At 47.0% G+C, this 24740-nt stretch overlaps 1 protein-coding gene and 1 long non-coding RNA gene across 2 annotated transcripts in view; both read left to right on the top strand.

Moving 5' to 3' along the window:
* The window catches only part of chchd3a (coiled-coil-helix-coiled-coil-helix domain containing 3a), a 58536-nt gene extending 37567 nt beyond the window's left edge, over window positions 1-20969 (top strand). The window contains exons 7-9 of the mRNA XM_076159006.1: window positions 7704-7774; window positions 17563-17698; window positions 20354-20969. Of these exons, the coding sequence (XP_076015121.1) occupies window positions 7704-7774; window positions 17563-17698; window positions 20354-20377 (231 nt within the window). The 3' untranslated portion in view covers window positions 20378-20969. The remainder of the gene's footprint in view (window positions 1-7703; window positions 7775-17562; window positions 17699-20353) is intronic.
* Window positions 14497-14966, top strand: LOC143007589 (uncharacterized). Its single transcript, XR_012964490.1, has 2 exons — window positions 14497-14852; window positions 14911-14966. It is a non-coding gene; the product is annotated as an uncharacterized LOC143007589 (long non-coding RNA).
* Window positions 20970-24740: the final 3771 nt, after the last annotated feature.

The following is a 24740-nucleotide window of genomic DNA, read 5'->3' as shown; positions in this document are numbered from 1 at the left end:
TCGCGGCTTCACTTTTGGTCCTGTATTCCCCCGTAAGAGTTAAAGCTTGTGTGTGTGTGTGTGTGTGTGTGTGTGTGTGTGTGTGTGTGTGTGTGTGTGTGTGTGTGTGTGTGTGTGTGTGTGTGTGTGTGTGTGTGTGTGTGTGTGTGTGTGTGTGTGTGTCTGAGAGAGAATGACACTACCCCACTGCTCCCTGTCACAACCAGCGTCGCAGCGTCCTGTGGAGGGGGACAGGGGTCAGCCTCTTTGCTCGGTTTACTTCAAATGGCAGCTCCATGCTGGTCCCAGTGAGAAACGCCTACAAGGCAGAGGACTGGGGTCAAATGCCCTGTTAGTGTGCGCTAAAATGACGCCATCATGCTGCTCCCAAATCACAAGTATATCTTAGGAGGGATTTAATGTCCCCACTGTGACTCCTTCGTACTGGGAAAGAGGTTTGCCACCTCGGGAGGGTGCGAAGCATCAAATGACCTTTTTAATGGAAGCGAAATGGAAAGTTCACACATTTTTAAAGCAGCAAGATTCGTGTGGAACACAAACCACTGAAGCAACCATGCTTATATTTCCAGCGTTGCATTGTCAGTGCTCATTATCTGCCAGGCGCTCTCCCTTGTGAATCGATAAAGCTTGCAAATTTACCTTCAATCACAGAGACCAAACTCCCGAAACCGAGCCAGTGAATATTGAGTGGTGGCGGACTTCTGTCAGTAATTGGAAGTGTGCTGGTCTGTACAATTCTGGCCGGGCAAGCAGAAAGGAGTGGGAGGGAGGCCGTGTGCTGACGTCATGGGGCAGACGTGGATCAATCAGCGGATCATTCGAAAAGAAAACAACGGGAGTGTGACCTCCCCGCCACTGACTTTGACAGGTCGACAACCAAGGATACCCAAGGATGCTGACATGTTACACGATGTAGACACGCTTCTTTGGTGCATTATTAAACCTTCAGGCTCAGATTGTCGGGCTTCAGTTTCTCTGATCTTGTCAAAACATCACACATTCCCACGATGAAGCTCTGCTGTGTTGTACTTTTGCAGCAAATTTGAGCATGATGGTAGAAAGTGAGGAGGAGTCCCAGCTAACACAGGCATTATTGACTTCCCAAGGCAGGACTCATCCATCAGCCATGTTGGGCTCGGGTCAATATCCCTTAGACCAAAGTGTCAACAAATCACCTTCACACCTTGGAGAGAAACGTGGCAGAAGTGTGAGCATAAAAATAAGGACAGGGATGGACAGACGGCAAGGTGAACCAGGGGAACAGAGACACAGAAGATGTGGAGGTGATACTGGATTGGATAGAGTGACAAACAGAAGAGCGAAAGTAAAAGAGAAAAGAAAAGAAAAGGTAAAGGTGTGAGATGAACGAGGGTCTGTGAGAATGAACAGTGCGCACAATGAGGCATTTGTGAGGCGTAAATGATTAATGATTCCATCAGGAGCTCTTAAGAACAACAGAAGTAGCAGGTTTGTGTGTTATTACGTAGTTTGCTTGTGTTGTGTGATCTTGTATGTTAGTGAGGATTGCATGTCGTATTGTCTTGACTGACCAGCCCAGAGGGTCCTGCTTGTTTGGACTGTGTTATTAAATGCTCTTAGTGCTTGTTTGTTTAATAGCAGAGCCCAGTTTGGCCCTGTGTCCACTTTCTCCTTTCTCCTTCCTTCTCCACCCATCTTAAACTTGGCAAGAGGCTTCAAAATGTATTATCTTGGCCGTGTTCTCTATATTGACTTTGAAAACAAGAATTACAGTGTGTTCCCGCTGATTTTTATGCCACTTTCAAAATGGCACCTCCGAATTTGTGTTAACTCACACTTCAGGTTTGAGTCGCCTCTCTGAACGAAACCAAAACTTGACTTCATTTCTTTTCTGTCACCAACCCGCCCAAGAGCGCGCCAAATCCTAATGTATTCGCGGAAAAAATGTCCCGCCACTTTCAACAACACCCTCTCGCCGCGTCCGTCTCCGCTGTTCCTCTGTCCCCCGTTCGCCTCACTGGAAGGGGCCAGGAGGGACCAAAAGAGAGAGAAAGGGAGGGGTGGGGTGTGTGTGGGGGGGAGACTATATAAGTCTGATATATATTACACGTCTGTTCCAATTCAAGATGGCCATTCATCAGGGGGGCTTCCAGTGACAGGCCATCACCAGGCGCACAGACAGCTCAGCCCGCTCAGCCCGCTGCCTCTGCCCGCTGCGTTCATTGGGGCCACAGCCACCAAATAGCCCCTGAAAACAATATCTATATATTTATTACATTTTCACTCAATACCTGCCTCGCTGTAAAACAATCTCATATTTAACAATCAACTTGCCCCCCCCCCCCCCCCCCACGTCTCTTTCCATCCCTCGCTTTACTCCACTCCCTACACGCTGCATCTGTCTATCTCTCCATTTCAGCCCCCTTTTTTTTTTTTTGTCCGAGCTCCATTTCTTCTTCTTCTTCTTCTTCTCCTCCTCCTCCTCCTTCCTGTCCTCGCTTCAATTTCATTTTTTCTTCCGCCAGGGATTTTTCTCCTCTTTTTTTGGATCTTTCTCTTTTGTGTTGTATATCGATGAAATTGGATTTTTCTGCTCTCCCACGGAGGACAATCACAGCAGCAATTGCCATCTCATAGCAAAGTTCCACAGCAGATTGGAAGGAAGAAACACAGGGGAAAGAGCATTAAAAACAGTAATGGCTTCTATCCCTCCATCCCTGTCTCTGTCTCTTACTTGGTGTCTTCATCACTGCCTCTCTCTACCTTTCTCACCCTCAGTACCTTTCTTTTCCCACCTCTCCCCTCTAGTTCTCTCATCTCTCTTTCTGTAGACTTGTGGTGATAAGAGGGATTGCAGCTGTTAATTGATATGGGTAGAGCTTGTCTTGTCACTTTCAAAGGTGTTTTGTAGCTCTTTATTCTCGCTCTCTCTTCCTCTGTGTCCCTCCATCACTCTGTCTCTCAAGGAAGCGATCAATCTAGTCCGCCCGGCTTTGCTGGTTGGATAACCGAAGACGCCGTAATCCGCACTGAACACATGACAATGTGTCGCAGTGCTGAATTATTATGTCTGAGGCAGCTCGCCGTTATGGCTGCGTGACGGGATTTGCGGGGATTTAGGGGGAAGGGCTTTTCATGGCATCATGATTTCACAACAACAGAGTGGCACGGTCTTCAAAGAAAAGTAGCGATTTTCCAGAGCGCGGGCTAAAATAATTAAATGTGAAAGTACAAACTTATTTCGAAGCTGTCAGCGGAAAGAGCGGCGCAGTGAAAACGTGTCTATATTCTTGTCTGTCATCTGTTGTCATCATTTGTAGTACAACACTGCGAGCAAACACATTTTGCCTGCGAAATGTTGTTCAAAGAGAGACAAATGGAGTGATGCCGTTCTGTAGGTTTACAGCCGCATGCATCCAGTCAGGCAAAGCCACAGACAGGAAGTTGATATTTCTGTTTATTTTGGCATCACTCTCCTTTTTGAGATCCTTGGCATTATCAGTTGGCTCCTTCCACCAATAATTAAAGTAACAGGGTAGACGACCTCAGTTTTGACAACTTCAATTTAGCAGGGCTGTGACCTCAGAGTAGCTCTCTGCAAATGGAAAGTTTCCCACTTTCCTGTCGGTGCTGTAGCAACATACCCTTTGTCATCTCAATGAGCGGGATCGCGCTGACATTTGTCCTAGCTATACCTGTGCCAAAATGAGTTTCCTGTGCACGGTGTCGCGACTGAGGAAGAGAGTGAAGAGTTTGGACATCAGGATGGAGCTCAGAATAGCACCGCTGATCCTTTGCATGGAAACGAGCCAAGCGGGGCGGTTTGGGTGTCTGATCAGGATGCCTCCTGGATGATCCTTGGCCAGGTATTCTGGGCATGTCCTACCGTGAGGAGAGCATGGGGCATATTGTGATCCTGAGGAAGCACGGGAGGATGTGACTAACTACCTTTGCAACCTGGACCTGTAGAAGCAGTGAAAGATGATTGGGTGAGCCTGTCCCCCAAAACTAGTCCTTCTATTTTACTTTCTATCATATACATTTAGAAAGTATCCGCTTTGGGTTGCTTTTAGGGACGAGACAAAGATTGGCAGCCGTGGCTAAGTCTGTCCCTCTCCTGTGGAAAGGTTCAGTAATGGTGGACAAGCCCCTCTGTGCTCCTCGTAGGCCAGTTACATTGTCATTTTCTCCTGCGCTGCGGAACTGTAATTTTGGCCATGGTGGGGTTTCTTCCCATTTGGGTCCTCCTGCGCAGCGGCAGATAAGAGAAAGGAGCCATCAGTACAGGGTGTTATTTGTTTTACTCATTAAAAATTGGAGGCTTTTTCTCTAAATTGAGCAGCAGCCTGTGCCGGAGTGCAGCTTCTATCTTCTCCATATCGCTGGAGTGCATTAACAATAATGACTTCATTTGTCTATGACACCCCCCGCCAGCATTTTTGTTTGGCTCCAGATGAGCTAAAAACCCAGTTGAAAGCAAATAGGAGTAAATGGGGGGAAAATAAACCATAAGATTATATTAAACTTACGGGTGGTAGCGGCATGTGATACACTCACAGGGCTGGATCCTGCAGCTCATCGTGTGTGAAAGATGTCCTGACAGCAATCCAAAGAAAAACATATTTTGTTAAGGCTTAAAATCAACATTGGTGTGTTTTTGTGGAGCCTAAAAATAATGAGTTTGGGGGAGTAGGAGGACTGTTTTCAGCCAAACGTGTGGTCTAATAAAAGGTCAGGCCCACTCTAAATCATCGGGAGCAACAGCAGGAAATCACAATTTAAGACCATTCAGTAATCACACAAATTATACGCTTTGCTGTTTGTTGCAAATTGTGTGTGTGTGTGTGTGTGTGTGTGTGTGTTTAACTGTTTATATCCAGCCACCAGGGTATGTGTGGAAGCGTTTTTGCTGTGTGTCTGTGTGTGGTTGTGTTCAGGTGCACAAGCACTGTCTGTGTGTGTGTGTGTGTGTGTGTTTTGTAACAGACCTTGCAATCATTGTCACACATGGCCTTTTGTCCTCCCTGGTGGATTAGAGCACTGATTAGTGGCAGCGTTGCCATTTAGGCAGGTATTATTGCCTAACACTCCGTATTCGAGACAGAGACCTGAATCCAGCTCTGTCTGTCCCTGTCTTTGTTTTCCAATGGCTCAATCTCAACACCCAGGAGTTTTACTCTCTGTCTTCTTAGGCTTTGTTATCACTGAATAAGCCTCTTTTAAATCCTTTTTTCTAAGCACCTGAGCTTCTTTGTCTACAGTGAAACTCACTTCATTCCAGACCACGAGGGCACACGGATATCGTGAGCTTATAAGTTAATGCCTAAACTTTGAGCATACTCTCGTCTCATGTCTTTACTGTATGTGCGAAGTGTAATAGTATGACAGAGGAGGACCTATGCCCTGTTTTGTGTGTGTGTATATGTATATATATATATCTATATATATATATATATATACATATATAGACAGTGTATGATCACCTTTTATTCTTGTCAGAAGTGTCGCATCTGACTCGAATGAGCTTTGAGAACGAGTGTTAAACTACTCCACGACGACGACGACGAGATGAAAGCAAGGATGACATTTCCAAGGCCTGCCTGAATAGGATTTAGGCAGCTCCCTCTATTCATCCTTACAGATCCTCTTCGGCTTTGTCAGATTGGATGAGACATATTTGATGAACTACAATCCTCATGTCTTTCTATTGAGTTTCAGGTCTGGGCTTTGGCTGCGTGTCATACTGGCAATCAGAGACTCATCTGGAAAACATTCTAGCATTGTGTTGACTGTAATTTTGGTCATTCATGTGCTGAAAAGTGACTTTGTTCATCATTTCTTCAGTCCCGAGCACCAAATCTTCCCCTGTGCTCTCAGAGAAATAAGGATGAATTTAAATTGGGTGTGTCTTGAATTCAGTAACACTGCAGGCACGGATGTCAATCTGGCAGGGTTTCCCATCTCTGCAGAAATTTGCAGCTCAGTGAAAGAGCTGATTGGTTTCTTCCTCCCTGACCAAAGTCTTGCTGGAGCAGTTACTGCACTTGGCTGGACAGCCAACTCTAAAAAGAGTCTTAAGCGATTCCAGCCTTTTTTCCCACAATGATGGTGCCAACCATGCACCTGGGAACTGTCAGTGCTCCAACACTTTTATACCTTCCTCTGAATTTGTGTGTCAACACATTTCTATCTCTGAGGTCTGTGTTCTACTTCAAATGCACTCATTTTCACTCAGACCTGCGAACTGTGTGGCTTTTTGTTGTGTCCAATGATCAATCCAGTAGACATCAATCATGTCCAATCAATCAAATTTGGCACACAACCAGCCATGTTTCAGAGACATCTCAAGGATGATTGGAGGAAACTCGAAGGGTTTGATGTACAGCATAAGGTATTGCTGTATGTCTTTCAAATGCAAAATCTGACACATTTTGTGTTGAAGTGGAACGTGGTGTGAATATTATGCTGTTAAGTCTGCAACTACTGAATATGGAAAAACCCAAAGTGGCCTGAATCCATCGGGAACTTGCGGTGTCCGTCCAAATAAAGAGACCAGAATCTGTATCAGACTTTTGTCAGTGTTGTCATGTCCTATCTCATTTGAGCTCTATAACACAGGACTATTGATCTCTTCAGCAGCTCAGTTCATTCCTATTGATCTTTTCTGAACTATGATGGATGTCTTTCCCACTGGGAGGTTAAGTTAGAACAGATGGGACCAAAAACGCCTGCATTTGTCACATTTCAAGTGTAGATGCAATTTATAAGACGTCATTTAAGTTTTTGGTCTTCAGTACTGTTGTCACTTTTGAAACAAAAAGCAACAGCAGCGCTAATGTGAATTTTGTGAACTCCACTGTTAACCTTTAAAAGCCTGGTTGAACTCTCCCCCAGTGCCAGCTTGGATTGCCGCTATACTCCACATCGAATTTAAGTTAGACATTTCATCTCAATGCAGGAAGTTCTTTGTGAGCCCTGTAAGCAAAGGCCTGCCATTCTGTACATCTAATTACATTGCGGGAACCCTTTAGCTGAGCACTACAGCATTTAGTACCGGGGCAGATTGTGTTTCTCCAAGCATTACCCAGCACAGGTAATGGCACCTAAGTCTAATCTATCTGATGTAGTAGAAAAGGTATTAAATCTGTTCATACGTTCTGCGGGAAGACGTTGGTATGATCAACCGTAGATGCTCATCTTCTAGCTCTGGATTAAACCTCATGCTTCTCTCAATCAAGCTATCCATCATACTTTACAGCCTCTCACCTTTTGATCATAAATGTGCGTAAGAACCACCGAGGGGCGGACAAAACGGATCCTCTAAGAGTGTTCTAGATGCTGCAGGGACTGGGTTATATGGACGTGTTTGAGGGGGTAATTCAGCTTGAGTGGCGCCGCTATGGCTTCATTTACCAGGGGTCACCGGGGGATTCTGCTCCGTGCTGTGTAGGTTGTAGACTAGCGACCCACTGACCTTACAGGAATTGCTGTGTGTGTTATTACAGCAGTCTTTTGTGAGCGAACAAGCACAAATACACATCAAACACACACACAAATTGAAAAGCTATAGATATAGTACACACAATCTGACCGTTAGGACAAATGTGCACCTGTTCTGTACTGTACACATCACTATGTTAGATTCCAACCATACTCACTAACCCCTTTTCAATGAAGTTTGAATCGTCTAACTGCTCACTCTCTCACTCTGTCTCCCCCTCCAGAGTGCACAGTTCTACAAGGTCACCACAGAGAACTACCATAAGACTGCTGACCATGTCAACGCCAAGTTCAAGTAAGTGGATCCGTGATAAATCAAAGGCTTTAAGTTGCCATAACTGTTATCTGTACTTGTGTATTCATTCAACTGTTTTTGTCACAATGCATGAAGAGTCTTTGGTGATTCGATCTGAGCTCTATGCGTGCTATCTCAAGTTATGTGTTCATGCAGGATTAAAAGTCCAGCAAATTACATTGTGAACTCTTGTGTCTTTCAATCAGACCCACATTAGCGTGGCCCATTAGCTGATGTTGATGATGTGGTTCAGTGATAACCCTGATTGCCCAGCACTCAATCCTTAGCCACACTCATACAAATATATCAAACAAATCATCTCCATAAGACACCTTGAAGTGGAAACACTAGCACCTCCATCAAAGCTGCTGTGTACAAAACGGAGATGGTCATGGATGTAGCACGTATCGGACGCCTATATGTAACTCAAGAAGACGCGGAGGCCTTTCCCATCCGTGTTCCATCTGTCTTTTTAATAAGAGACCATTAGGCTCCATAGTAATGTACGGAGAGTGGATGAGGAGCCCGCAGGAGGTGGGGCAAGAATGGGCCCTGGCTCTGAGCGCTCCTCTAGGGAGCTGAGGCTAATTGGGTTAGCTTGTCATTAGCCAGCGCTAACACTGGGATCATTGTCTCCCTCAGAAATGCAGGAAACTGATTAGCGTAGCCCACTGGGGTTTTAGCGCTAGACTCGAGGAAGCCGGAGCTGAGACTTTTACAAATCACATTAAAGGAAAAAAAAAACGAACTGGGATAACATTAGTGCTAAATGACAGCGCTAACTGCACGCGAACGCCGGGCTAATGTGCGGGTAGTCATGTGATGCGCTTCTCTGCACGAAGAGCCCCCTGATTGGCTGATTGAATTATGGGAGGTGCATTAGCAGGCTCAGGATTGGATTAGAATGGTGGAAAGGTAAGGGAGGGAGGGGCGGGGTGTGTCGTGTGTGTGTGTGTGTGCTAATGAAATGGCGAGAGGGTCTGGTGTTACAAGGCTGGAGCAGAGACCTGGATCTGAGCAGAGGGCTAACTGGATTACGCCGCAGTGTGTTGGGCCCACCCATGTTTTTGTGTGGACGTCCATGTGTGATGGTGCCTGTTGTTTGTATGCACTGATATGCCGGAGGAGATAGAGTGTGTGTGTTTGTGTGTGTCCTTTGAGGAGTTTGTTGTGCACTCCAACTTCATTGCCTTTCTCTCTCTCTCTCTCTCGGTATGATTCTATCACTGGCCTCTGTTGAATAATAAGATGTTTTGTCTTGTATAGGCTTTTGATTTCCTCAAGAATAAAATGTCCTCCAGAGATGGAAAAAAAGAAATACTGCCATACTGATTAACGGTGTGTATGTGTGTGTGTGTGTGTGTGTTTGTGTGTGTGTGTGTGTGTGTTCTAAAGTGTGGGAAATGTCATCTTTCTCACTACAATGACTTCATTTTCCCAGTTTGGCTCCTGTCAGTGCCTTTTGAAGAGAGCGATAATACTCCACACTTTGATTAATATCCCGGCTGGAGTTGATGCGAGGCAGCGGTTCATTACAGCGAAGCAGGAAATGTACTGGACCAGAGAAGGATTAGTCAGGAGGTTTTATTGGTGCTTTGCGGTCTGTATATTTTGATATTTGGGTTTTGAAATGATAAAGATGGCTGACATCTGATCAGGTAATACATGTTTCAGCAAGATGGTCATAAATAGTGACCAGATGAGGATGGACAGAGAAAATGTCACCATGTAGAATTCATATCCATCATTATAGTTTTGCCTTTTTGGATTTGGAGTTTGTTTCATTATGTAACAAGATGTATTTGCACAACTTCAGTGTGAATCCGACGGAATCTTTCAGTCTTTAGAGTGGCGCTGTGTAGTCATTTCCCGTGTGTGTGTGAGGCTTGGTATTTTGTAGAGGGAAGACTGTGTGCACATCTGTGTACAGTTGTTTGTTGTTGTCGTAGGTGCCCGCTACAGCTGCTCCCTGCAGTTCTCCCGCAGTATTCCCGTCAGAGTTCTCCCAGAATGATGGGGCTCTCCCAACCGGAACGCTACTGCATCACTGTGACCTCATTACATCCACACACAGAAACTCGTATACTGTATATACAGTAAAGAGAGAGAGGATGGAAGTAGGAAATTGCACATCCTCTCACACTTAATCACTGATAGGTCTTCTTCACAAAGCTAGATGATCAATCAAACCTTCCTCTTCATTGTGTTGACATTTAAATTTTGGAAAGCAAATAAAAGTACATTTTCCAGTGATTCGTCCCTGTGCGGCCTGAGATTGTTGCTCAGAAACGCATCTCTCATGTTTGACGTTACAGGTCCTCCTGCATGTATAAATGTAGCCAACATACCACAGATAATGTAATAACATACCCTCCCTGTGACACCGACTGTAGATAAGAGGTCCCGCTCGCCGGTGGAAAGGAGTCTCTCTCTCTCTCTCTCTCTCTCTCTCTCTCTCTCTCTCTCTCTCTCTGCGCCTGATTTATATGCTGCCACCTTCACCAGTAGTTGTTTATCCAAGTCCGATGCACTATCGCACCGTCCAGCGCTGAATGTTTGACCTTTATAGCACTTACACACACTGTATGTAAGAGCTCATATATGTGTGTCCCTTTCTTAGTGTGTGAGCATGAATGTTTCAAGGCCGGAGGACATCTGCATGCGCGTGACCCAGCGGGGCTTCGGCTTTAAAATGCAACCGGGACAGGCATGGAGGAAAATGATAGATGTGAGATTACGCGGGAGCCAGAATGGTGAAAGGAGGACTGTTGACGCAGCACTAAGCCTGGTGTCAGCCTAACCTTTGAGGAGGCTTTGGAAGCTGGTCACTGTGTTTGTCCCTGTGGAATTGAGACGAGACGTGAACGTGTCACAATGGAGCTTATGCGCGTCTCAACTTGGACATTTCCAAGTCTTTCCCAGCTTTGAGCCCGACAGGTGTCATAAGATCGGGAAAGATTGTGTGTTTTGTGTGTGTGTAAGTAAGCGAGTGTGTGGCTCCCTCCTATAGTGACGGCCATAGAGAATAAAACCTAATTTCAGTCAGTCGCTGGGCTGTCACTCACCGCCTCCCTCGGGCTACACGCTAACTCCTTTTTGTCTGGCGTTTATTTTTTAAGCCTGTTTTGAATATTTTTTTTCTTAAAAATTTATCCAGTCAACAACAACAACAGCCTGAGTCTGTGGCTTTGTCTCTCCAAAACAAGCACACACACGCACACAGGTGGTGTGAGGGGGCGTGCGGCGGCAAAACCGGTTGTTTTTCCCCCGTAACACCGCCGTTCTGTGCAGCCCCCGTCCAGAGGGGGCACGCAATCTGTCGCCTCCTCCCCGCCAAATGGGGGAGACGAAGAGCCCCTGTACTCTTCATCAGCCCCCTGGATATACTGTTTTACAGTATGTATAAAGTTTTAACAATAGACACCTTTAATAAGCTTCATTCTCTCCATTTGTGTACCTGAGTGAAGGAAGTGTTTTTGCTGGAGGGAATCCAGCAGGTAGCAGTCGACACAACATGTAAATAAGGTGCACAGACTGGTAGAGGGAGTCCATTTTCTTGGCAGCGCTCTTGTTTGCTTAATGGAATCATTCTAATGTCTCAAAATTAATGCCATAGTGATTTATTGATGTTAACGGGCCAAGTTGCACATTTAATTACCAAAATGACTGAGGAATTGATTTAATAACGGCCATTACGCTGCGTTGCTGTAGTTCTCCCTCCCTCGCCGGTGGTGTTTGGAGAGGCACTGTTTCCCCTCTAGAGGAGTCGGCGAGAGCGGCACGTTGACCTCGCTGTCAGGTTAGGGCGAGCCAGAATTCCTGTAGCTAGGCAACCTGGGGGAACAGGGACAAGATGGTGGTCAGCAGAGGAGGCAGGAGTCAATAACGGCTTTAAAAGCTCTACACTCTGCCTTAAGAGCTTCACCGTGCTGGCTGTAAAACGAACACGCTACTAAAAACCTGCGTGGGCGCGCACACACACACACACACGCACTCAGACGCACACACACACACACACACACACACACACGCGGGCGCCTCTTAGCGGCTGATTTAGTGACTTTGCTGCAAGTATTCGAAGCGCATTCGTAGCTTCCCTGTATTGTTTGGGAGCGACGGGTCAAAATGGAACTGACACGCAATTACTGGCCTCGCACTCGTGACATCCTGAGTTTATTCATGTTTGTGTTTCTGCCACAAAGCGCTGCCGCTGACTGTTTTTCATTAACCCCATATTTTCACAGTGCTTGGTCTCCAATATTGATTTCTGAGAAGATGGACCTTTTTCAGAGAGCAAAAGAAGATGAGCGTCACATGTGTATTTCTATTTTCTTGCTCTATCTCAACCTTTTCCCCCCTGTGTTAGTCTGTATGAAGAGGTGTCACGTTTCCTCCTCCTCCTCCTCATCTTTTTCTCTCCCTCTCCTCGCTCTTTCTCAGCCTCTTACGCCTCGCGCCTTCCTCGATTCCGTACCCACTGATTCGCCAGCCCCCTCCCCACCCCCCCTCCCTTTGTCACTCTCCCACTCAGCTCTCTCATCCACGCTGATGGATTTCACAGCGGGGGGTCACTCAGGTCCGCGTTTAAAAAAGCAGCGTGAGCGAAATCTGTGTCATTTTTCTCCTTAACCGGATCATTTGTATTTATTTACCCCCCTCTGCACTGACGCTTGTCTTAACTAGAGGGAACATGAGGGCTTTTTAAAAGGGGGACCCGCACCCGCCCCTTAACCCCATTAACCCCTAAGTGGACCCAAATGATGATAGATAGACAATGTGGTGATGTGGAACTCAATCTGGTGTCAGGCGAGGGTAATCCATACTGCTGATATACGCATGCACAGTGTGGATCAGGCCCTCATATTGTAATTGTGAACCTTTACCTTTCATAAACTGAAATATACTTGAATCCAGATGTTAACTATGATATGATTTGTGCATTTTAAAGCATTTGTGTAGACCCCCATCGGCCTCCTGTGTTTACATGCGCGTCTTGGTTGATTTGGTCTCTGCTCTGCGTTCTAATGAAGTAAGAGTCATGACAGATGGACGTACACGTCTCCAGATGTGTCTGGCGCTTTGTTCGGCCATCGAAGCGCGGCGCGTCCTTAACGGAGATCTACGAGCGAACGCGGCTTCGGTTGCGGAACTTCGCGCGGCTCCACAAAGTGTTCAGGAGCAGATGGTGGTCACGGTCAGTACGTGTTGGGCGTTGAGAAATGGAGCGGTGGAAGTGCCTCCCGCACAGTCCATTGGTGTAACACATGCATATTGTATGAAGATCCCGACATCGATCTTAATACGTCCCCAGCTCACCGTCAATATGGCCCTTTGAAGGATGCAGCCGGGGCAATAAACCTATCAGAATGTGTCCCCCTACATCAGAATGTGCTGACTTTTGCAGTGGAATGCTTGAAAGAAGGGATTGTATTAAATGATATAGAGACACCTTGAGGAGGGAGACAGATGGAGGAGAAGGAGCGAGTAATCTGTTCTGCTTTATTGCGTGTTAAATGGGACACGTTGGCCCCTCTCGTATCGTTCGCACCTTCTATTTCTGTTCTTCTATAGGAAAGACACCTAAAGAAAACAGGTGACTCAGAGATGAACGACGCCTTCATTCATCTCCGAGGGTCTCTGTCCCCCTTCTGTCCTCTGTCTCAGGCCACATGTGTATGGCTGCACACTCGTACAGTATACAAACTTGTACCTTGAAAACACACACACACACCGTCTCTATTTCACTGATAAAGCATCTCTTCTCAATGGAGTGCCTCTCTCACACACGCACACGCACACGCTCTTGCTTGCTCGCTGTCATACCTGCCCTCCTATCCTCTTCCCTTTTCTATTCTCTCCCTCTCTCTCTCTCTCTCCCTCTCTCTCTCTCTCTGTGATTTATGAGGCAGAGCTGAGAAACTGTAATGTAGGTATCTAAACCAACCTCACTCCCCCCTTTCAATCTTGCCCCTATCAGCGAATCAAGATGATGGGGACTTGGTTTTGATGTGTGTGTGTATGTGTGTGTGTGTGTGTGTTTGTGTGAATAGGGGGAGGAATGGATGGGGTGTTTGTGTAGAGACCTTTACTGCCGCTGATGGTACGAGGCAAGACCCCTATATGACTGTTTAGATTTACTGTCTCCCCAGGGGGTACAGGGGTGCCGTATACGCGCACACACACACACACACACACGCCGTACAAATAACCAGCTGTATATGGTGAGATGTCTCCATTTGTTTCAGTGCCTTCTGCCATGTGAAGTTTTATTAAATATCCCAGGAGCCTCTGGGGGAGGGAGGGAGGGATGGAAGTAGGAGAGGGAGATGCAGGGAAAGAGAGATATTGTGTGTGTTTGATTGGCAGCTGACGGTGCTGAAACACGTGAATAATGTGTTCATTTGCAGTATTTTGCTGTTTACTGCTGGTTGTCGTTCTGTGACTCGTGCCCCACAGGTTAAATGCAGATAAACATAAAGGTGGTGATTACAGCGCCACCATCAGGCCAAAATGTAACAGGTCTTTCCTGCATCGGGCCAACCTGCCCACCAAGTTACATGAAAATGTGTTTTTTTTAGGGCTGTCAATCGATTAAAATTAATCGCGATTAATCTATCAAGAAATTAATTGCATTTTTCTACTTAAGACTGAAGCTTAAAATGAATATCTTTTAATGTAAAATCATCAAATGAATGTAAAATAAACACAAAGAAAGTACATTTAAATTCAAAAAACATTTTAATGAACAGTGTAAATTCAAAAAAGAAAGCTCTCATCTCTCATCCTCATACAACGTGTGTATCCTTGACACGATGGTTCCTCTCGAGGGTAAATTATAAGAGGTATCTCCCGATGCAACACGAAGTACTTCCCTCAGTCCATCATCCTCTACTGTGCTAACTGGGCGGCAGTTTTTAACAATCCAAGTAACCAAAGAATTGGTTAACCTTTCACTCACGGGTTTCGTCATTCGCCCACGAGTGCCACACTCCTGTAGAGTAGCCTGGCAAGGTCCTGTGGAGGTACTTGCAGCGGGGTGTTTTGCTCTCAGGTGATACGCCAAAGAGGTGGTACTTCTGTGGTAGTTAAATTCGGCTTTGCACACTGTGCAAATTGCTTTTGTTTTATCCAAAGAGCCGTCGGACAACTTTTTATACAGAAACTTTCCCCCTAAAAGTCCGTCGTTCGCCATCTTTCTGCCAATGATTTCTTTTAATAAGAAAATATGGTTGCCCGCGCAAGTGACCAAAGGTTATGGGTCAGCCACCACCGGAAGTAAACAAAACCGCGTTAATTGCGTCAAAAAAATTTAACGCATTAAAAGTTTAAAATTAATCGCCAAAATTAACGCGTTAACTTTGACAGCACTAGTTTTTTTACATTTCAAACATAAATATTAAGCATTAACTATTGATAAGTTCTGAATATGCAACACGTTAGTGCATGATAACTATATATTATGCTGTAACATTTACAATCAAGTACAGTAATTATTGCTCTTTAGATTGGCTTGGAACTGTTGGTAAACCACATTTCAACCCTAACAGGTGAGAAGGGGGCCGTCCTTTAGCCCCGCCCCTGTTTCTAACCATATTCATGATGTGACATGTTATCATTTGTGCATCTGTTCGCCGTGCTGCAGAGCGCCGTCGCACTCATATAACAAATGACACAGGAGCAGGGAATGTAAAACTGGGGAGGGAAGGAGGGAGGGGAGGAGGGAAGAGGGGAGGCAGAGAGTAGCGGGAAGGGGGGAGGCAGGGAGGGAGGGAGAGAGGGAAGCGGCTTGTCTCTCCGCACCGCCTGCATGTGGTCGGCGGCGGGGACTTAATGTTAATCTTAATGATAGATGATAGAGGAAGCAGCATGCCGCCACGGCGCGTGTGTGACAGTGTTATTGTCTCTGTGATTAACTCGACCAGCGCCTCAGCCCCCTTCTCTGCAGAGGGAACCGGCGAACAAGGCAGAAATAAGGGAGCCACCGACTAGTTGCTAGTGGAGGAAGGCTTTGCTTCCATCCGCCCTGCCAGCCACCACTGCTCTCTCACAGGTCATTACCAGTGATAAACAAGGCGCTTTGTATCAGCAGGATGCACCTGGCATTAACGCCAACGCTTAAGAAAGTAATTAGTGGGTGTGTGTGGCTCCTCTCCTCCCCGTACATGCCCATAGGCGGCGTAATGAATGAGCGGCGGGATCCATAGGAGGAGGAGGAGATGGAGCAGCGGTTTCCCGCTAGCGCCGCTGTCATCGTTCAATACGCTGACGCAGAGCGATGAGCTCGTCACCACTCCCAGAAAACCACTGGATTCCTCCCCCGATGGATCCACACACTCCAAACGTTTTGGGCTCCCGGTCTGAGCCATAGCAGAGTGGTAACTGTCCGGATTGATGTTCTGCGGCCCAGTTTTTGATTCCTTCCTCTACATAAACAGAACAGTCCTGAGTTGAGCTGTAATCGTCTCAGATCACAGACCTGCACACAGAGGATTAGATATTTCTTCTAATCTAACAAATATGAGCGTGTGGTGATACACATATATACACATCTCCACTGCACCAGCTTCCTGCTGCATTGCACCCTGGGTAATGACCCATGTGGCCAATCCCCCTGCTTTGAATCCAACAGGGGGTAAGTTCTCACTCCGGGGGGCAAATCAAACATCTGATCCTGACTACAGGGGCTCAGCTTCTAGCCCCCCCGATAGTCCTCAGGGATCCCCAGACTTGCTGATGAGCCAAATCTCCCTTTCACACACACACACACACACACACACACACACACACACACACACACACACACACACACACACACACAGAGACACACACACACATGCAAAGCGCGTTCAGTGAGGCAGACACAGTGTCCCGATCACTGGTGTGAACAAAACGATGACACCACCATCAGCGTAATGGCCCTGGCATGTGCACGTGTCGTCATTATGGATTTTTATGGAGTGTGTGAAGAAGCTCGGTGGTTAACGTTGGGAGCAAACGCCGCCCCCCCTTTGCTGAGGTTTGCAAAAGGATCAGATCTGGGATATACCCTAATGAAAAAGCCCAATTTAAACGTGCTGAAGTTCACCATTAGCGACTCCAACATCTGGGCCGTGTGAGGCGACGCTGCGGCACATCTCAAGGACGAACGCCACAGATCCATTAGCATTCACAGCCAGCTAAGAGATCTCAACGGCCGCTAAGAACACGGCAAGGTGACGGCGAGCAGGTGTGCCAATGGTTGACACATTCATCCGATCAATATGCATTCACTAGTACCAAGTAAAGTGATCGATATGATGAGGGATCTGGAGAGAAGACAAAGGGACCGGACCTCATTCAGCCGGAGAGAATAACCTGTTATTTTAACCTTTGCCGTCGTCGTGATCATCATCTCGCCACGTTGAAGGCGACTAATTGCTTGTTCTAGATCAGAGTGACACCGTTTTTTGTTTGGCTCAGCATTGCCGCATTGATTTGCAACGTTGGCGTTTCTCCCGCGGTGTCGTGCGACGCTGATGGATTCGCTGGTTTCAGGGGGTTGGGGGCTTTCTGTGACACCTCCTACTGTCCGTCCACAGTTATATCGACCCTTCTGTGGCTTTACACAGAAGGGGGCACACACACACACACACACACACACACACAGTCATCATAATAGTCTGTAGAGGATGGATTGACCTTTGACATTTCCAGTAGATGCCGGGATGCAGTGAGGTTGTTTCCCTCACACTCTCACACTGTTTTTCCAATACTCTCACCTTGTTCTTCCCTTTTTTCCCACCCTACAGGCGCTACGAGATGTATCCCGTGTGTGCGGACCTGCAGGGTCAAATCCTCAAATGTTACAGGGAGAACGCCGGCAAAACTCTCCAGTGCTCCAACATCGCAGCACTTTACCTGCAGTGTGTCAACAATGCAAAACAGGTTTGTGTGTCTAATAAACGTACATCCTCTTTCCCCTCTGATTCAGTGTGGTGTGTATGAGCGTGCAGCATGGTGGTCAGCGGATGTGTGTAAGTTGCAGCTCTTCCTTCAGTGTAGTTTCCAGTTGAATGGATTGGGCTCCTGCAGAGAGAGGAGCCCCGTGTGTTTGTTAGCGAGGGCAGGACCTATAGAGCAGACATCCCCCCTTTTAAACACCTAAATGAATTGTTATAATACGCACACGCCGCACCGCTCCCATCCATTTCCATGCACAGACGCTGTGCTTTCAGCCAGCAGAATGTGATTTCCTGCGGGCGTGTGGCGCCTGCATCACGCCGCTCTAAACAGCCACTTTTAGCCTTACGCTCTATTTCCATAATACCTGCTGACACAGGCGTTCCCCTGACTGTCTCTGTGTGTTTTAATGTAATAAGACCAAGGGACCGTTGGGCTCTGTGCCTCCGTCCTTCCCTCTCTTCCCGCCTGCCGCTCTCCCTCTCTCTCTCTGCCCTTCATTGCCGTGAGCAAATGTTTTGTCGTCCTCTTCCTCCTGCGGTCACATATGGTAATAGTAATGTCAGTCAGGTTGATATTAACTTGACTCACGCTCTCTCACTTTGCAATATGTAATATCCTTCCGCCCCAAAAAGGCACAATTTACATTCATAGAGCTTTTCTATTAGATTTTTTTCACAATTGCATTGTTTTGCAGGAAATGAGGAAAACCGGGTTTTGCGTGGCCCTCGCCTCTATTTTACGGGTGTTAGTATTAGATTTAAAAGTCAGATGCAGGCAGATTTTAAGCTATACATCATGTAAATGCCACAATGTTTTATTCATTTTGCCGACGCATTGGTGTGCGTGCGTGCGTGTGTGTATTTGTGTGCGCGTACACTAAGGAGAGCTACCTGTAGCCTTGTGGAGATGCAGCGTGGGTTGCACTCGCATTCCGGATGCTGTTATGATCTTGTAAATTGTTTGGAAGCAAGTCTGAGATGATATGGTAATCCGCTTGTGTTTATCACCCCGCGGCAATCACAGCGCTCTCCTGTTTCGTCGGCGCTTATCTGGCTAAGACTTGCTTTTAAAGTCATTAGGTGCGAAAAAAGAAGCGCTTTCCTTGATAAGGCTCTAAAGGCGTAATATGCAGAATTACACAGCCGGCAAAGCAGACTGGAAGGAGGGGAGTGGAATTGATACGAGCTGATGCAGTTTGGTGATTAGGGTGTTTACACGGCTTTATCGGCGCCGAGCAGGAAGCTGCACACAGAAGAAGCGGCAAAGGACGCGACTTTGACCTCTGGGGGTCAAACTACGCAAACATGCCCCGTGATCAGCCTCGTCTAATCCCTTTGCCCCCTTTTGTGACAAGACTTTTGACCACACAGACAAATTCCAAGCAGGATAAGCTCAGTAAGCTCCAGCCTCATGTGTGCATCAGGCCTGAACGCTTTTAGGATGAAATATAAACAAAAAATGAGTTTAAAAATCACCCAAATAAACGTATTATTGGCCCATAAATCAAGGATCAAGACGCTGCTGCGATATTGAAAAAGCATTTTCATTAAGAACAAATTTCACAGAACATTAATCTCTCTCCTGCTTGCTAATGAATCCGAATAAACAAACAATCTTCTTAAATTACCAAAAATAACTAAACCAATGTGGCTTTGAAGATGCTGACATCATCAGTATTGTTCCAACGCGCCGTCGGAATCTCCTCAAATCGCTTTTTCTCGATCTGGACCCTTCAGGTGGACGCAGCTCATCGTCCCCTGCTTTTTTTCCATCCCTGATAATTGTGTCTCTTATCGCCTTGGGGCCCACTGATAACATTTCGACCCATTTGGTCACCCTTTTGTGTCCTTTTCTCACCATCCATCCATCCATCCCTCACTCCATCCCTCCGTTTATCCCTTCACCCCCGCGTCACATTTCTAATGCATTCAGCACTTAAACAGGCCCAGATAGCAAACGGCGAGGACGGAGCAGTGGAGGGACAGATAAAGTCTCCCTCTCTCTCTTCCTCTATGAATAAGAGTTTATCACTGAGGCTGATCTCTCCATCCACTCCTCGCCCTCCTCATTCCATATTCTCCCCACATGGCCGCCTCCTGCTCTCCTATCTCTTTCTTCTCTCACTTCATTTTTTCACACTGACCCTTTTCTTTGCTCGTCAAGGCTTCGGGGCTCCGGATCCTGGGCTCGCGCTTTCAGATTCGCCGTGCATCCAAACAAAAATGGAGGCGGCCCGGCCTCGTATGCAGGTTATTGTAGCGTTCTTGGTCTCCTTTTCGTTCGTCTACACTTCCTCCCTGTCCCGTCTGGTTCCCTCTCGTCTGGAGGCAGTTCCCCGTCCGGAGGCGTCTGCTGCTATAGGCCAGTTCAAATGGTTATCAACAGGCAGAGAGAGAGAGAGAGGCTATGTGCCGGGGATTTGTGGGCGCACTTATCTCTAACATGAAACCCACTGCCCTCCGGGGTCCTTCTTCCCTCCTTCCCTCCTTCCCTTCATCCTCTCTTTATTGCGCTCTCAGGCTCTCCACTCACTTGTAGCGTCTCTCCCTCGATGGTTTCTTTTATTTCCCCTCGCTTGTGTTTGCCTCTCTGGCGCTCACGTTTCTGTCTCCCCGCCTTCTCTGTGTTTGTCTACAGAACAAGTTGAGGACCGGGGGTTAACACAGAGAGATGGAGAGAGAGAAATAAAGTGGGTTCGATGAAGAGAATATTGTGCGGCATTACCGATTATCGACCGACTCGCAGACAACAGGAAGGACGAGATGAGACGCTGGGACACGACCTCAAAACCCCCCTGCGGAGACCAGAACCGACACAGAACACACAACCCAGAGAGAGACCCGGACACCCCCCCCGCTCCTTCCTCTTTCTCCCCCTCCCTCCTCCTCCTCCCCTCACACCTTCTTCCATCCGTCTCTACCAGCTCAGAAGGAACGGCGGACACCCATCAGAAACGCATAGGGACCGAGAAGACAAGAACTGGACACACACACACACACACACACACACACTCAACCCAAAGCCCTCAGGAAAGCAGAAGTCTATTTTCTAATAAAAGCTGCCCACAATCCACACTTCATCCATTGCACTATCCTGTACACACACACACTTGCACACACACACACTGTCTGCTCTTTGCATCTGTATGACTTATTTACTATTATGTTAATCTTGTAAATGTATCAGCATGTTGGGAAGTCGTCCAAGACAGCACCTTTGACAACAGCTGAGCAGCTGAAATAAAGAGAGGAAACCACGCAGGAAGTGTTGCTGAACTTTACTCCATAAATATTCAGTGGAATCTGTCTCGTCTGTGTGTGTGTGTGTGTGTGTGTGTGTGTGTGTGTGTGTGTGTGTGTGTGTGTGTGTGTGTGTGTGTGTGTGTGTGTGTGTGTGTGTGTGTGTGTGTGTGTGCGCGCGCTAATTACAGAAGGCGTTGTAGTTGTTTGATGGATGCTCAGGCCTCGTGGTGTGGTGATGACAGTTTGCCAGTGAATGAACCTGAGACGCCGACACATTGGGGAAATTTCGTCCCAAATCTCTCTCTGTCTCTGTCTCTCTCTCTCTCCCCCCCTCTCTCTCTCTCTCCCCCCCAGACTAATGTTGCATTGGAGGAGATGGCTTCTCCACGCTGTCTGCACTCTGCCAGGCTCTCCTCTACATGGGGTTTAACTGAATAGACAGCCACTGTGTCCTGACGTGTGTGTGTGTGTGTGTGTGTGTGTGTGTGTGTGTGTTTCCATCTGTATCTCTGTGCAGAAAGTGTGTATGTGTGTTTTTACACATTCACCAAGGACGATACCCCCTGTATCTAAATTGAGGAACGCAGACGGGGCTTGATTTGCAGCGTGTCACAACTGAGGGGAAGTTATCTTAATTACCAATCACAAGAATCAAATGTATGGCCAAAGAAATAGAGATTAAGAGGGGGTGGGGTGTGTGTGTGTGGGGGGGTTCATTTTGACAGTTTCTGTTTGTCAGCTGTCCTTGTGTGTTTGACTTTTGGAGTCTCAAAGGGACATGGGAGTTGACGTGTGTGTGTGTGTGTGTGTAACTGAGGTTTAGGCTTAGTGGTCATTGGACTTCTTCCCTCAGTAATTAAACGCCATATTGTCTCTAATCAGATTAACCCCCCCCCCGATGTGATTAAAGCACAATGAGGTCATCACATGATCGATCCTATGATCCACCGAGACGTCAACAAATAAGTAAAGTGGTTGGATACTAAGAAAACAACAGAACAGTTGATTTGGGGGGCTAATTATGACATTTTTCCATGTCTGTGAGGCTTCGATGAGAGCTGCCGAGATGCCCTTGAGCCACACACAACAAGGCTCCAAAAATGGGTGAGAAGATGAGATGCTGATGGCACCAGATTCTCCACTTACTTAATCAGAGACTCTACAAATAAGAACTTAATGAATCGCTGTTCTCAGACCCCTACACGTGTTTCATCTCCTTATTTCACCGACTCAGCTGACGGCGTTGGGCACCCTCGGGTGCAACAATACAAATAACTCCACCAAATTGTCAATTAAGATGCGGCGCTCTGGCTCTTTTCAAATCTTGGCAGAAAGTATGTCGGCGCTCTGCAATGCTAATAATGATGATGTTGGTTGTGTTCCATCCCCCTGTTAGGACCCCGCGGTGCTCCTGATTGGCATTTCACGCTGCTCTAATTGTGTCTACTGCTAATATTCGGACCGTTCGTCTCCATACTAAAGTGTTTTTCCATCATGTTTGAGCTCTACAGTGAGAGAACAAAGGGTTTATTCACCTTATCTGGAGAGAAAAAACACCAAATTCTGTCTCTGGCTCCTCTGCATCTCTCCTTTGTGTCTTTAAACACAACTTATACCCGTTCTCGTGTTTGCGTTGCGTTCTGGCTTCACTCCCTCCTGCTCCGTTTCCTCATTTCTTCACTTTCTCTCTCTCTCGCTCTCCCTCCTTATCTCACTCGGAATCTTCCTCTCCAAGCCGTGGAGGATTCCAAAGAATAGGCCAGCAGCCTGAGGGGCGGATCTGCTGGCGACGACTGTCCCTCCTCGCTCGCCAATGGGGTGTGAAGCGTCTGCCACGCTGCTGTAGCTTTCCTCTGAGGGGTCACCATCCACACACTCACACACACGGAAACTGTCTCCCTGATTACTTATTCCCACAAATAGATAGAGATATGCAGCTGACAAATGCATGCCTGTCACTGGATTAATCTAACGCCGCCTTGTCTTACTTGCAACCCAGTAAGAGTAAACACACACACACACACACACACACACACCAACAAAGAAATGTTCTGAGTTGCCAGCAATGCCAGTGGGGCCTCCAGATGAGAGCGACGCATCACACACTCCATTCTAGTAATGGGCAGGCAGATGGCAGGTTGCTCTGTAGCCTCTGCTTAGGCTGATGGCTCTATTCATCAGGCAGCTACGCCCTCCCTCCAGCCCTGCGCCTGCTTCCATTTATACCACTTCCCCCTTTTTTTTCCCCCTTCACACACTCCCCTCTGCTTGTTCTCTCACACTCTTTATTTATTTGTTCTTTTTTGTTTCACTCCACGGCTCTCCTCTTGGCGTCGGCGGCCTCGCTTTGGCGGGGTAAAAGCTTCAGCTTCTTTCTGGCTGTGACTCAGCCTGCCGAGGGAGCGAGTCACTGGCTGGGCGGCGGGAGAAGCGGCTGCTACTTTGCCGTGGGCCTTGGCAGACTGGAGTTGCAGGAAGAAGAATCCGACCATAGCCAAAAGCAGTTGACTACAGGAGATGTTAGGAGATGACAAAGACGGTCCCACTTTTCCAGTAAAGCATTTTAGGAAGTGTTTATATGACATTGTTGCCCAACCTGGCAACCCACACATTCAATATAAATATCAAAGTCTTACTTGACGCAAATTCAAGTCAGGAAAACCTGGCTAATTGTTTCGTAGCTAAATATTAACGTGTACAAAACTTGAGATCTGGCAGATTGCAAAGTCAGTTTGAGTGAGTCGTCGTCGTCGTCGTCGTCGCTGTTTTTTTAAGTCACAGGGTGCCAGACGTGTGGACGGACCCCCACGTCAAATATGTTAATCTGTACCCATACAGACGACAAGTAGGCCATGTTAATTAAATGAGCTTCAATTATTTATAGATTCCAGACTTGCTTTCTTGGAGAGAGAGAGAGAGAGAGAGAGAGAGAGATAGAGAGAGAGAGTTACAAGTGTATCACCATCTCCATCACAAAAGCTGTTTAAGGGATTTGACATCAGTGGTGGTGCTGGTGGGGTGGCCCTGCGTGTGTGTGTTTGTGTGTGTGTGTGTGTGTGTGTGTGTGTGTGTGTGTGCGCGCGTGCGCGTGCGCGTGCGTGTGTGTGTGTGTGTGTGTAGGGAGGGTAAGAGCTGCTTTTTGACTCCGGGTTTCCCCCGCAGAGATAAAGCAAACAGTAATGAGGCCCTGAGCTGCTGTGCTCAAGACTGGACAGCCGGGGGTGAAGAGGACGACCTTGAAGACGGCAGACACAAGCAAACACTCACACACACTCACAGTCCCAAATCTGGTCCAAAATTCCTTGCTTCCTTCCTAAATGTTGTTGTAAGAATACCCTTAAATATTTTCCTCTATGAATCCTTTATCTTCACACGCGATGCCTTCACACACTGTATCTGTGTGAGCGTCACATGTTGGGGGAAGCAGAAGCTAGTGGCCACTAAACCTGTTACACAGCCACACATAAGCCAATCCAGCCGTGACCTGGGGGGGCAGTTTAGACTAATCCCCACAACTGTCAAAATAAAATACATACAAACGTTTTCTCACCCTTCAATAGGGGATTTAAATGATTTTAGATTTACAACCGTGCTGCAGTCTCCATTTATATGCACAAAATAACACACACACACACACACACAGTCACTCCTCCACATTGTGTCATGGCAGTGAGGTTATTCTGACCCTTATTAGTTTGTACCTGCAGACTGTCACCAGAGGGCTGCAAGGCAAACAGCCGATATTGCACATTAAAACACACACACACACGCACACGCACACG

The sequence above is a fragment of the Genypterus blacodes genome, unplaced genomic scaffold (assembly GCF_046128005.1).
Source record: "Genypterus blacodes isolate CSIRO-AG114 ecotype Tasmania unplaced genomic scaffold, CSIRO-AGI_Gbla_v1 ptg000090l_1, whole genome shotgun sequence".
Classification (NCBI taxonomy): Eukaryota; Metazoa; Chordata; class Actinopteri; order Ophidiiformes; family Ophidiidae; genus Genypterus; species Genypterus blacodes.
Note: the sequence above shows the minus strand (reverse complement) of the source record. Positions and strands in the feature narration are given on the sequence as shown.